The sequence below is a fragment of the Triticum aestivum genome, chromosome 4B, assembly GCF_018294505.1.
Source record: "Triticum aestivum cultivar Chinese Spring chromosome 4B, IWGSC CS RefSeq v2.1, whole genome shotgun sequence".
NCBI classification, from domain to species: domain Eukaryota; kingdom Viridiplantae; phylum Streptophyta; class Magnoliopsida; order Poales; family Poaceae; genus Triticum; species Triticum aestivum.
In genome coordinates this window covers 609,297,568-609,310,838 of record NC_057804.1, presented here as the reverse complement: position 1 = coordinate 609,310,838, position 13,271 = coordinate 609,297,568, and the positions used below count along the sequence as shown (strand labels likewise).

The window sequence follows — 13,271 nt, the reverse complement described above, 5'->3', positions numbered from 1 at the left end:
GGATCCTTTTCAAAAACAACGGGGCCAGCATCGCCCCTCAAGCCAGCTCGTGCTTGGCCGGGTCACTCGACCCGACCAAGCCCCTCAACCCGGCCGAACTCTCCAACCCGGCCAAGCTCCTCGACTCGGCCACAACAACCAGCTCAAGACAGCTGAACCTGGCACACCAATACTTCCCCAGCAAGGCAACTCCGCCCTTGGCGTGTTCCTGAACCCAGCCGCAGGTTAGCTCCCGTCCCATCCAGGCCGTACAATGGGACGAGTCTCCATCCACCGATGACCGAGGCAACAGTGCCCCGCCCATGCCCCTGGTCAGCCGGACGTGGCAACAATGCCCTTCACCTACCCGCTGACCAGGGCCGGTGTGGCAACAGTGCGCCCGTCGTCACTGCTGACGAAGCGCCATTGTACCCGACTCAACCCGGCCACTCCCTGACGATCGACAAGATGGTGCACAGTGCCCCTAAGAAAGCGGGGCCTGCGCCCAGGAGAACCCGGCGAACCACTAGCGCCCGACGGGTCTCAGCTCTGGGTTCCCAGACGCTGATAACCCAGCCCTAAGGCCTTGTAGCATTACCATTGTACCCCTGGGGGGTTGGCCTATAAAACCCACCAAGATCCCTCATGCATACAGGAAGGCACACAGGAAATAGCCAACTGATTAGTAGAACACACACACAAGGAGAGGGAGAAGCCTAAGCCCTGGCCAGCCTCCCTCCTTCCTCCAAACAGCTCTTGGAGCAACTCTGTATTGTCACATATCAACTACACTCGACAGGACTAGGGGTGTTATCTCTCCGGAGAGCCCCGAACCTGGGTATGTCTTGCGGCCCACGCTCGCTCATGCCGACCACGCCTCTGGAGCCCACCAGTGCCCTCGAGCCTCCTCCACTCTTTAGCCATCCCATGGCATCTGCCGTGCGCCCACCACGACATGTGGTTTTCGGTGATGAGAAGAATTATCGCAAGGAAAAGTTGACGTTTGAGGTAGTGGACTTCAAAAGTGCGTACCATGCTATTCTGGGCCGGCCTGCGTATGCTCGTTTCATGGCTTGACCATGCTATGTGTACCTCAAGTTGAAGATGCCTTGCCCCAAAGGTGTGATCACGATCATTGGGAATCGGTAGAGAGCGGAAGATTGCCTTCAGAATGGCTCAAAGATCGCCGATGAACAGATGGTGCATTAGAGTTTCAGGAATACCATAAGAATGCAGATCCGAGTGATTTGTTGCGTGCCAAGAAGCCTGCCTTAGAGTACGCATTTCGGTCGACCGGCGAAACAAAACCGGTGCACATTCACCCGACCAACCCCAATGCTGCTCTGACTCATATTTCAACAACACTCGACAGCAAATAGGAAGAAGCGCTCATCCAGTTCCTTCGTGAGAACTGGGACATCTTCACATGGAAACCTTCAAACATGCCAGGTGTACCCAGGGGTCTGGCTGAGCACCGTTTGCAAGTCGACCCGAAGGCAAAACCCGTTAAAGAGCATCTCCGTCGGTCCACCACAGAGAAGAGGAAGGCAATTGGCGAGGAGGCGCCTCAGCTCCTGGCAGCTGAGTTCATCCGCGAGATATACCGCTCCGAGTGTCTCGCCAATGTTGTCATGGTCCCCAAGAAAGATAAGTCACTTCGAATGTGTATTGATTTCAAGCATATCAATCGGGCCTGCCCGAAATATCATTTCCCTTTGCCCCACATCGACCAGATTGTCGTCTCAACTATGGGATGTGAGCGCCTGTCCTTTTTGGATGCGTATTCGGGGTACCATCAGATCCGTCTATATGGACCCGATGAGATAAAAACAGCTTTCATCATCCCATTTGGCTGTTTTTGCTATGTCACTATGCCCTTTGGCCTCAAGAATGCTGGTGCCACATTCATGCGCATGATTCAGAAGTGACTGCTCACTCAAATCAGTCAGAATGTCGAAGCATACACGGATGACATAGTGGTCAAGTCGTGCAAAGGTTCTGACCTGCTGATTAACCTTGCTGAAACCTTCGCCAATTTGAGAAGGTATGATATGAAGCTCAATCCATCAAAGTGCACGTTCGGAGTCCCAGGTGGAAAGTTACTCGATTTCCTCGCTTCCGAACGAGGAATCAACGCAAACCCAGAGAAGGTGGAGACAATCCTCTGAATTAAATGCCCCGTGCGTGTACATGATGTTCAGAGGCTTACTGGTTGTTTGGCCGTATTGAGTCGATTCATTTCACGCCTCGGTGAAAAGGCATTGCCTCTTTACTGACTGATGAAGAAGTCTAATAAGTTCGAGTGGAATGACGAAGTTGAAGCAGCATTTGAAGAGCTCAAACCCTGCTTTCCACCCAGCCGGTGCTTGCTGCTCCAATTAGCAAAGAACATTTACTTCTTTATATTTCAGCCACTGGACAAGTTGTCAGCACGGTGCTCACGGTCGAGTGGGAAGAAGAAGGCAAAGCCTTCAAAGTTCAGCACCCAGTATATTATATTTCTGAAGTCTTGACTCCGTCCAAGCAGAGATATCCACACTATCAGAAGCTTGTTTACAGAATTTATTTGACCATGAAGAAAGTTGCGCACTACTTCTCAGACCACTCGGTTTCGGTAGTCAGTGATGCTCCACTATCAGAAATTCTAAACAATAGGGATGCAACTAGTCGAGTGGCAAAGTGGGTGATTGAACTCCTTCTGTTAGATATCAAGTTTGAGGCAAAGAAGGTCATCAAGTCCCAAGCAATAGCATATTTCCTTGCTGAGTGGACTGAACAGGAGCAACCGACTCAGGTTCACTCGGAGCATTGGACTATATTCTTTGATGGCTCCAAGATGTTGAATGGTTCCGGTGCTGGAGTGGTTCTGGTATCCCCAAGAGGCGACAAGCTCAACTATTTCCTCCAGATTCACTTTGATTCTTCAAACAATGAAGCTGAGTATGAGGCACTTCTGTATGGGTTACGTATGGCCATTTCACTCGGCGTCCGACGCTTAATGGTATACGGCGACTCAGACTTAGTAGTCAATCAGGTGATGAAGGAATGGGACATCAGGAGTCCAACGATGACTCGTTATTGCAATGCAGTGAGGAAGCTAGAAAAGAAGTTTGAGGGGTTAGAGCTCCACCACATACCCCGAATCAAGAATCAAGTTGCTGATGAGCTGGCGAAGATAGGTTCCACTCGGAAACCTATCCCCAGTAATGTGTTCTTGGAACATCTCCACACCCCGTCAATTCAAGAAGATCCCTTCACAGAGGAGCCCCCACAACCATTGAGTGCTGCAAATCCGACTGAAGTTGAGGTCCCGACGGTGGTCAACCTCATTATGGATGTCTTGGTGATTACCCCGACTGGACTGTGCCGTATATTTCATATATGCTTAGGGGAGAACTTCCAAAGGATGAAGATGAGGCTCGTCAGATCGTGCGCATATCCAAAGCCTTCACAGTGATGGGAGATCAGCTTTACATAGAAAGTGTCACAGGAGTGGCTCAACGTTGTATCTCCCGAGAAGAAGGTCGGATGATTTTTAAACGAGATCCACTCGGGGGCCTGTGGTCACCGTGCGTCCTCTCGGACTATCATGGCCAAAGCATACCGAGCGGGATTATTTTGGTCGCGTGCAAATGAGATGGCAAAGGATATAGTCGAAAAGTGTGCATGATGCCAGTTCTATTCAAACTTGTCTCACAAGCCTGCATCCGCCTTGAAGACTATTCCACTCGTCTGGCCATTTGCAGTCTGGGGATTGGATATGGTTGGACCCTTTAGGACAGGCAGAAGCGGTTTCACTCATTTGCTCATAGCAGTCGACAAATTCACCAAATGGATTGAGGCTAAGCCTATCAAGAACCTTGATTCAAGCACTACCGTCAATTTCATCAGAAAGTTGATATTCAGATATGGAGTCCCTCACAGCATCATTACAGATAATGGCACCAACTTTGATTCTGATGAGTTCAAAGCGTTTTGTACTTCTCAAGGCACTCTGGTTAATTATGCTTCTGTGGCACACCTGCAGTCAAATGGAAAAGTGGAGAGAGCAAATGGCCTGATCCTGCAAGGGTTAAAGCCTCGGTTGATGCGCGATCTCAAGCATGCAGCAGGCGCTTGGGTGACCGAGCTGCCTTCTGTTCTGTGGGGACTGAGAATGACTCCTAATCGGTCGACTGGCCGAACTCCATTCTTTATGGTGTATGGAGCAGAGGCCGTGCTTCCGAGTGATGTTCTCCATAATGCTCCCCGAGTAGAGCTCTTCTCTGAAGCCGAAGCAGAGATGGCACACCAGGATGTTGTAGATCTTCGGGAGGAGGAGCGAGAGATGGCTTTGATCCGGTCGATGATCTATCAACAAGATCTGCGTTCACTCCACGCCCGGAACGTCAGAGGTCGTGCATTTCAAGAAGGAGACCTCGTACTCCGAGTGGATCAGCAACGGCCTCACAAGCTTGCTCCTTCCTGGGAAGGCCCCTTCATCATCACCAAGGTGCTGCACAATGGGGCATATCACCTGTACAATGTAGGCAAGGACAAGGACGAGCCGCGTGCCTGGAATGCGGATCTGCTCCGCCCCTTTTATATATGAAAACACTCGGATGGACGAGTTGTAATAAGAATCCTTCAGTTTGCTTATCAAGGACAAGATTTTCACAGTATCTTAATGATTGTTATCCCTTAACACATGTGTTCAAATCCCCCAGTGGGTGTCTTAGCCACGAACCAGTTTTGTCTAAGTTCAAAAAACTACTCTGAGTGGAGAGTAATCCTCCCACTCGGGGGCTTAGCTGCGAACCCCTAATCGCCTAAGTTAAAAACTACTCCGAGTGGAGAGCAATCTTCCCACTCGGGGGCTTAGCTGCGACCCCGTAATCGCCTAAGTTAAAAACTACTCCGAGTGGAGAGCAATCCTCCCACTCGGGGGCTTAGCTGCGACCCTGTACTTGCCTAAGTTAAAAACCACTCCGAGTGGAGAGCAATCCTCCCACTCGGGAGCTTAGCTGCGACCCCGTACTCGCCTAAGTTAAAACCACTCCGAGTGGAGAGCAATCCTCCCACTCGGGGGCTTAGCTGTGACCCCTCCTAAGTTAAAACCACTCCGAGTGAAGAGCAATCCTCCCACTCGGGGGCTTACCTACGACCCCGTACTCGTCTAAGTTAAAACCACTCCAAGTGGAGAGCAATCCTGCCACTCAGGGGCTTAGCTGCGACCCGGTACTCGCCTAAGTTAAAGAGCACTCTGAGCTGCGTCACAAGTACAACATACGCTCCATCCTGATCCGCAAGGACGACGAGGTGTCAATCGAGCACATCATCGAAGCTGCATCGTAAGTACAACGTACGCTCCATCTCGATCCGCAAGGACGACAAGGTGCCGATCGAACACATCATCAGAGCTGCGTCACAAGTACAATGTCTATTCCGAATGGGAAGCCAAGTTCCACTTGGAATTAAAAAAGATCCAAAAGTGGTAAAGGCAAATCCACCATATTCAAGAGAAACCAAGTTCAGATAAACCCCGCAAAGTTCAGAACCGCGGGCAGAAGTACTCAGGCATCAGGCCTGCAAGAGTTTAATGGTTACAAAATCACTCGGCATTCCGAGGAAAATAAGGTGAGGCGTAAAGTTTGTCCACTCTTCGGGAGGAGGGCTTGCTGGCTCAACGAAGCTGTCAAGGTCAATGCCATCCGCAATGCGAGTGGCAGCATCGATGAAGGTCTCCATGAAGGACTGGAATTGGAGCTTCTTGGTGTTGGCAACCTTGATAGTCGCCAGCTTGTCTTCCCTGACTTCCTTGCAATGGACTCGGACCAAGGACAGAGCCACATCAGCACCACAGCGAGCAGACGACTTCTTCCACTCTTGCACTCGACCAAGAATTTCTTTGATTTGAGTCATCCAAGACTCGAGATCATTCTGGAATTCGGCTCGGGGCCAGAACTTGGTGACAATCCGCGACATCGCCGCTTTCAAACGGGCAAGGTAATCCACAGCGTTGTTGAGGCGAGACTCCAATGCAGCATGTTCATCGCGACGTCATCCTTGACGGGAGAGTTTATGGGGTCAAGATCTGTCACGATCCGCCCAGTCTCTGCTTCGAAGTTTTGACAGAATTCTGCACAGTCGGAAAAGGGTGAGTCGACAGTTATATAATGTGTCGACGGTCGCAAATCAGTCAGATGAGAGGAAGTACCTTCAAGCTTCAGATCCTGCAGAAAGAGAGGGAGCTTAGACCGTCTCACCATAGGTGGAATTCGTTTACGCTTCGAAAACCTCCATCATATACTATTTCTTTCTTCAAACCTCCTCCCTGTATGTACGCTGCGTCTCACACTTGCAGGCGTGGTGCGCCAAAGGCTGGAACTCCAGTGGAAGGAGCGGGAGATGGGGCTACTGGAGGCCGTGATCAGGAAGATGACGACAGGGATGATAAGATTGGAAAGCAGAGGGTGGATGGGAGGTCGTGGGAATCGAAACGCCACAATCGATGACATGTGAGGCACGCATCACGCTGCCATCGTGGTCTTGATCCCGCCGATATGGTCACGCGTCAGCGCGACGCGTCTCTTGTCTTGAACCATCATCCTGGAGAACATTGCCGTAAATTGACCACCGTTTTTGCCATCGACTGTCTCGCGAAGCAATTGCTGAACCGAGGCAACCTTGATTCATGACAACTGGTGGTTTCTCCATAGCGAAGCAAGAACGTTGTGCTTATCATGCCAGGGACAAGCGTTTTTTTTTCCGTTGCAACGCACGGACATGTTTGCTAGTAGAGAGAAAAGCTCGCACTGTAGCTATTGTGTGGGACCAGCCCTGTAGCGCCGCGCCAGAGGCGAGACGGAATTAAGTCGCGCAACGAGTGAGAAATAGCCCTGGTGAAAAAGAAAGCGAGAAACGCCTAGGCCTCTTTGGCCGTGGCCCAAAAAGACCGTCTGATTAACATTCACCTACTGCAAGAAGTACGCATTCACAAGCATATGCAGAGGCATCATTGAGACTTTCGATTCCACTCTGCTGCATTGCACCGACCAGCACTAGCCCACTACTCTTGTTTCCAATCTCACTATCAACTTTTTACACTGGCAGATTGCGAGGCAGGACACGGTCCATGTTTCATCAAATACAATCCCTGTGCTCGAGTCAAAAGTCAGGCTCGCAAAAGATGCAGGCCGGCGGAAGCACACTCGAATGGAGCAACCATGTTCTCGATCGATCTCCCTCCTTTTCTTTTCCCTCTAGATTTTTCCTTTTATCTGTCACACCTGCTGTCTCATGTATGTGAGCAGCTCAGCTCATCACGGCCGCATGAAACCTAACCAACCGATGCTTAGTTAACTAATAGTAGAACTAAGCACATGCTTTGAGTACGTTTAATCTAGATTAGACCCCAGGAGTAGTGCGATGGCAAGTTCGGTAACCTACCGTTCTTATGTCGAGCAAATGAGGTATGATGAAATGAAGCAACGAGAGAGAGACGCCACTTCGCCGGAGTGCATCAACGGATCGACACATGCGGATGAGATGAAATGAATAGGACAGCAACTCAGCAAGCAAACAAAGTGGCGTCCAGTCCCAGCACAAGCACAGCGTTTCTTCCAAGGCATCTCAGCTCATAGTAGTAGTAGTATTAGTTTGTAGCGACAGTAGGACCCCTCCCCTCTGATCCACAAATCAAATAGGTTAGTACATATGTATAATCAGGCCCATCCCATGATCAAATCTCCCGTCACCTCGTTCGTTGGCGCTTCCCTCGTCCGTTTATCTGTTCCGTCCGCTGCAAGTAGCGCGGACCGCTAGTTTCCCGATCGTAGCTTGCTAGCTTAGGTCCGTTTCTGGGCCTTGCTTGCGTGGACTAGGACTTGTCTTGCGGATGCAAACCTACGGCTACCGTACGTACCTCTCATCTCATGGAGGTGGACATCACCGCAAGAAAACGCAAGCGGGCGCAGCCAATGCCCGCTGAATTTCAGAGACTCGATCGTCCGGACTCCGGAACACGTACGCTAGCCTGCATGCGTCTCACCGTCGTTTCGGCAACCATGCCGGTCGCGCTGTGCGCTGATGGAAACGCTGTTTTTCTTTCTCTTTTTTTCAGTTCATCTGGTTCGTGCTAATTATTACTGCTGGTCAGCTGGTGGCAATCAGTCGGTTTACCAGACAGTGACATTGACCACCGAACAGCTGGTGCTCTGATACTACTTGTTTTTAGTCGATTGAAATCCAGTTACTTGGATCTATATGCGTGTCTGTCTCTGCAGCCTGCACACGCCATTAGAGTGCAACGTGCCCGCAACAAAAGAATTGTGTGACGCTGGTGCTGCAGCTTCCTGGCGCGCTCGGTTTCACTCCACCCGGCTCTTCTTAAGCCCGAGCTCTAGTTCCTTTTCTTCCCTTAGCTACCTCGCTAGCCAAGTAGCCAGGCCAGTCACACACACTGCGCTCGAGAATCAAGGCGTGAAAGCGACGACACCTCGCGGCGGCGGCGCGGACACTGCCAAGTCGAAGAAGAGGAAGAAGGCCGGCGCGGGCGGGTTCATCTTTGGCTGCGGCGGCTCCAGGTCGGTGGCCGTCGTCGCAGGCAATCTCTCCACGATGGCACTGGCCAAGTCGTCGTCGTCGTCGAGCGCCGCGCCAACGGCGAAGCCAGCGCCCGCAGCGAAGCCGACGGCGCCTGTCTGCCACGACGCCGAGGGCGCGCCGAGCGTGGACGCGCTCCTGCGCCAGCTCCAAGAGCTGGAGCGCGGCGTGCGCGCGCTGGGCGTCCGGGTCCTGGAGGAGGACGGCGTCGCGCAGGCGTGCCGGTGCAGCGCGAGGTCGCCGCGGTACCGGCGGGACGCGTGGGGAGGTCGGCGCGGGCGGCTGGAGGAGGAGAGCGTGGCGGTGGTGACGGAGACGGAGGACCCGCTGGGCGAGTTCCGGCGGTCCATGGCGGAGATGGTGGTGGAGAACGGGATCACGGGCGGCGCGGAGCTGCGGGAGCTGCTGCAGCGGTTCCTGTCGCTCAACGCGGCGCGCCACCACCACCTCATCCTCCGCGCCTTCGCCGACGTCTGGGAGGAGCTCTTCGCCGGCCCCGGCCGCGACCCCATGCAGAAGCAGAAGCAGAAGCGCCCTGTTGTCTCCCCTGCAGGCCACAGCGCCCGGGCGAGCAGCTAGCTGCACGGCACGTACGTACTGCGCACTGACAAGTTAACTACAGTCCGTAAACTCCCCCATGCACGCACGCACCCACCCTCGGGAATTGTTGCCGTCCGATCCGATGAAAACATGCGCCGCGTGCATGGTTTTCAGTGCCGTGATGAGAAGGAGCGTGCATGTGGCTGGCACCTGAGCCTCGCCTGAATCAGTTCTCTCCTCCGTTAATCCTGTAAAGATATCATCGTACGTTACATTGCCCGTGAATATTGCGTGCCATTGTCGCTTTGTTTGCTGCTCATGCGTGGCGTGCGTTGCCTCTGGTGGTCGACCGGTCGGTCGGGCAAACGTGGCGCCGGAGGCAGCGGGGATGGGCGGCTGATCGCCATGGATCCATGACCATCATGAGGCCGAGTTGCTGCATGCTTGGTGGGAGAGGCAGGCAGGCAGGGCGTGGTCTGCTCGTCGGTGGGCAGCAAAGGGCACGAGCCCACCAAACATTCTGGTTCGGTCGCGGGGTCGATGGCGAGATATCGAGTACTTAAACGGGATCGAATTGATTGACTGACTGACTGACTGATTGATTGATGTGAGCTGCGTCGGTGCGAGATCGATCGTGCGCGCCAAGCCTCACGCCGTGACTGAAAAGGCCGGCCCGGTTGCTTGGTCAGGCATCGGATCGCGGCATGTTTGCCGGCGATCGCAAGGAACATATATCCCGTCGATCGCCCCGCTGACGTCCGTGTTCTTTACTTGTCCGGGTTCGTGCCCATGCCTCTCTGTCTGTAGGCGCTTGACATAGAAATTCTATGACTTTTCCCGGGTGTCACCTGTCATGGGTGCCTGACAAATACCAGTATAACAAATTAAGCGGTTCATATGGCTGGGTCAATTAGCATGTGATGCATGCGTCCAACGATTACGCCGAGTGATAAGCTGATTGACTGGAAGCGCGCGGCCGGCTGCGGTGTTAGTTGCAGGATCATGCATGCATGTACCGTACGGTGGGTGGATGCATGCTGCCTACGGAAACGGGGACCGGGGAGAATACAAAAACCATGCACACCATCGTGCCACATGATCTCCGTCTAATGAAACGCTTGGTTAAAAAATGGGGCGAGCTAAGGTTTAGGTCACTGAAAATACAAACTGGGTCAACAGATTGTTTAGAACCGTTCGATGTGAAGGTAACGGCTATATGGCCTTCTTCAACCTCCGACTCTCGCCTGCTCATCTTCTTCCCCCAAACCACCTGCGACCACCGGCTGAACCACCTACGTTGTCGCCCGTGGCCGCCGGCGCTCCCGGGCCAGTGTAGCCACCGCGCCCTCCGCTCATCGCCACCTCTCGACCCGGCGATGCCATCGGCGGCCCCTGTGCCTACTTCTTTCTTCCCTGAATGGACTGGCCAAGATCCGCAATTTAGGCAACTTACTTCCAACTAAGCTGTTGAAAAAATTGCTCAACATTAGGATTATTTATATTTTTGGGAAAGATTTTAGATGTTCTAATCCACAATTAAGTATTTGATTTGGAATTGAGTCAATCCTTCATTTTTATTGGTGGACTCCACCACAAAAATGGATTTGCTTTTCATATACTTAATATTTGAAGGTTTAGTTGTGGACTTGCCCGCATGCCGACGGATCACACATAAGGAGGAGGAGGGAGCTTGAATGAATCTTAGGGGGGAGGGGGGGGGGCTCTTGATGCCGACTTAACAAGGTCGATGGCGACATCCACCAAAACCAAAAGCTAATGAGTTGGCTTAGGCGAGCACCTGGCCTAGGTGCATGGGCTGGAATCACTGGTGGCATCAACTGGCCAAGGGAAAAGGGCAACAATATGGCGGTGGGAATGACATGACACGAAAAATAGAGAGGATTGTGATGGAGCTAGGAGAGGTGTCAAACACATGAGGGAGATGACGATAACATGAGATTCAACATGCTAGCTTCAAATATTGCATTTTCCATCAATGGGTTTAGCCAAAGCATCACAACATTACCCAAGTAAGCCTCACTCACGGGTATCTAAGAAATTCTTCCTGTTGCTTTTACAAAGCCTCCCTCTTGTATCATCAACCATCGCCCATTAATACAAATTCCAATATTTTTGGATTTCAAATTTAGAGCAATACCTTACCTATAAAATTCGACCAGTTCACCAGATATTATTTCACCAAGACCTATAATACGAGCAATCACACCCACCATTTGAACTATGCGACTTATATTCTCAATCCCTACTTTCCTACTATATTGTTCAATACATTTGGCGGAGAACGTACTTAAGCAATGTGCGTTTTGAGATGCAATCAATCGAAGAGAATAAAACTAGGTGTAAAAAAATAGGAATGAATTTACTAAAAGGGATTGGAAAGGGATAAGTAAAAGGGATTCGGCGATCTAAAAAAATAAAAAGGGTTTAATAATCCCCTCCTACAAATACTAGCTAATTAGAAAAATAAGTGGATGAACAGGATTTTGCTTGATTTTTTTTATCTGATTGGTGACATGCCAAAGCGGTAAGGCAGGGGGACATTTCAAATATGGGTGTTGCCTGGCCAAAAAAATGCTTAGGATTTCTTGTTGTATTGATTGAACTCGACAAATCCTTGCCCGACATTAGAAAAGGAAAATAACTAGGCCAATCAATACTAGATTTTAGGAATCCATAGTTCTAGTTATAACAAAGTCTAACTATTTATTCTTAAAAATAGCACTCTGACAGGGTCCTGGGTAGTGGCCGGAAGATACCAATAAGGGATGAGCGAAGATTTACTTATTAATTTTCTAATTGTTTCTATTCCGCAATTCATAACTATGAAAGCAAGAGGTAAGAAATCTTGGAATCCAAAGGTTCCTAAAGGATATTCCTTTTTTGCTCCTAGGAATGAAGAACATATTATATGAAAGACTACCAAGACTTCATTGTTATCTTGCACTGCATAATTAAAGTAAGGTCCATCGACTCTGTCTGGAATTAGGTTTGATAGGTTGATAGGAAATTTATAAGTTGTCGACAAGACTAAAGATGCTCTATTTCTATACTTATGAGAGTCTCAAACATTCAATCAGGATCGTCGATTAGCTCTTATATTTTAGAATAACTTAGTCAAAGTAATAAATAAAATGAGTCTCCTAACTCGGTTGCCCGTGAGGTTTCAATGGTTACTTTTGGATTTTTCAGGTTTAGGCAAGAAAGCAAAGAAGAAGGGAGGATTCTCTGCTACAAACTTTCCCCATTTCCCTGTCCTCATTGGTCACTCATGTTTCCTCGATTTAGTGTCATCATTCTTCAAGGCGCCAGATGGTTTGAAGCATACTTACTAGCCCTGCTCCGAGCTTAGTTCAGAGTTGCCTCAATGTGCTTGAGTAATAAATGGAAAAATCACGGCAGTCTTGGACAGTTATTCGTGGCAACTTCAGGAAGAAATGGAATTCAAAGAATATGCTCTAGAGGGCGCACGAATCTTCTTTCTGTCCTGAGTGTTTTATTTGCCTCAACTAGATAAATTGACTTATTTCTCACAATTCTTTGGTTATGCCTTCTTAAACCCCATCCCCAGGCATGTCTCAAACTCGTGATCTAAAACCACATCTGTCTAGCAAGAGTGGAACAAAATGAGCTATCATGTTGAGATTGCCCTTCGGACTTTAGGGCAGAAACGACTCCTATCTTTCTTTCTCTTAGTATGTTAAAATGTGAGAATGTCTTGTGGCGATCAGCTATTGGGTATTTGCTTTGTTTTAATTAACTGGATGACTACTGTGTACTGCCATGGAATTCTTCCACTATTAATTAACTGGACTGTGAAGGCCGCTCTTCCCTTCTCGGCCAACAGCGTATTAACTATGCGTGATAGTTTTGATAAATGTAATCACATTCAAGAGCATTTTGATAGGTCTCAACAGTAAAGAAAACCTAAGAAACATACACAATTTTTTGATAGGTCTCATGAAAATATAAAACATGTTCACATTTTTTTTAAATATTTGCGTATCTAAAACCATGTTTCATGACATTTCAAAAAACTGGTAATGGAATGTAAAACTTTGTTCGCACAATTTTAGAAAAACAAATCAGGACAAAGATAACATGTTCGTGCCATTTAAAGAAATTTTGTAGTCATAAAAAATGTTTGCGTG

At 49.8% G+C, this 13,271-nt stretch overlaps 1 protein-coding gene across 1 annotated transcript; it reads left to right on the top strand.

Moving 5' to 3' along the window:
* Window positions 1-8,208: 8,208 nt before the first annotated feature.
* LOC123089387 (uncharacterized) lies at window positions 8,209-9,387 on the top strand. Its single transcript, XM_044511080.1, has one exon. It carries the CDS (start codon window positions 8,224-8,226, stop codon window positions 9,139-9,141), a length of 918 nt encoding a protein of 305 aa, XP_044367015.1. The 5' UTR covers window positions 8,209-8,223; the 3' UTR covers window positions 9,142-9,387.
* The last annotated feature ends 3,884 nt before the right edge of the window (window positions 9,388-13,271 follow it).

Bases quoted from the DNA above. Each gene is read 5' to 3' on its own strand.
- LOC123089387 (XM_044511080.1), top strand. From the start codon at position 8,224: ATGCGTGTCTGTCTCTGCAGCCTGCACACGCCATTAGAGTGCAACGTG.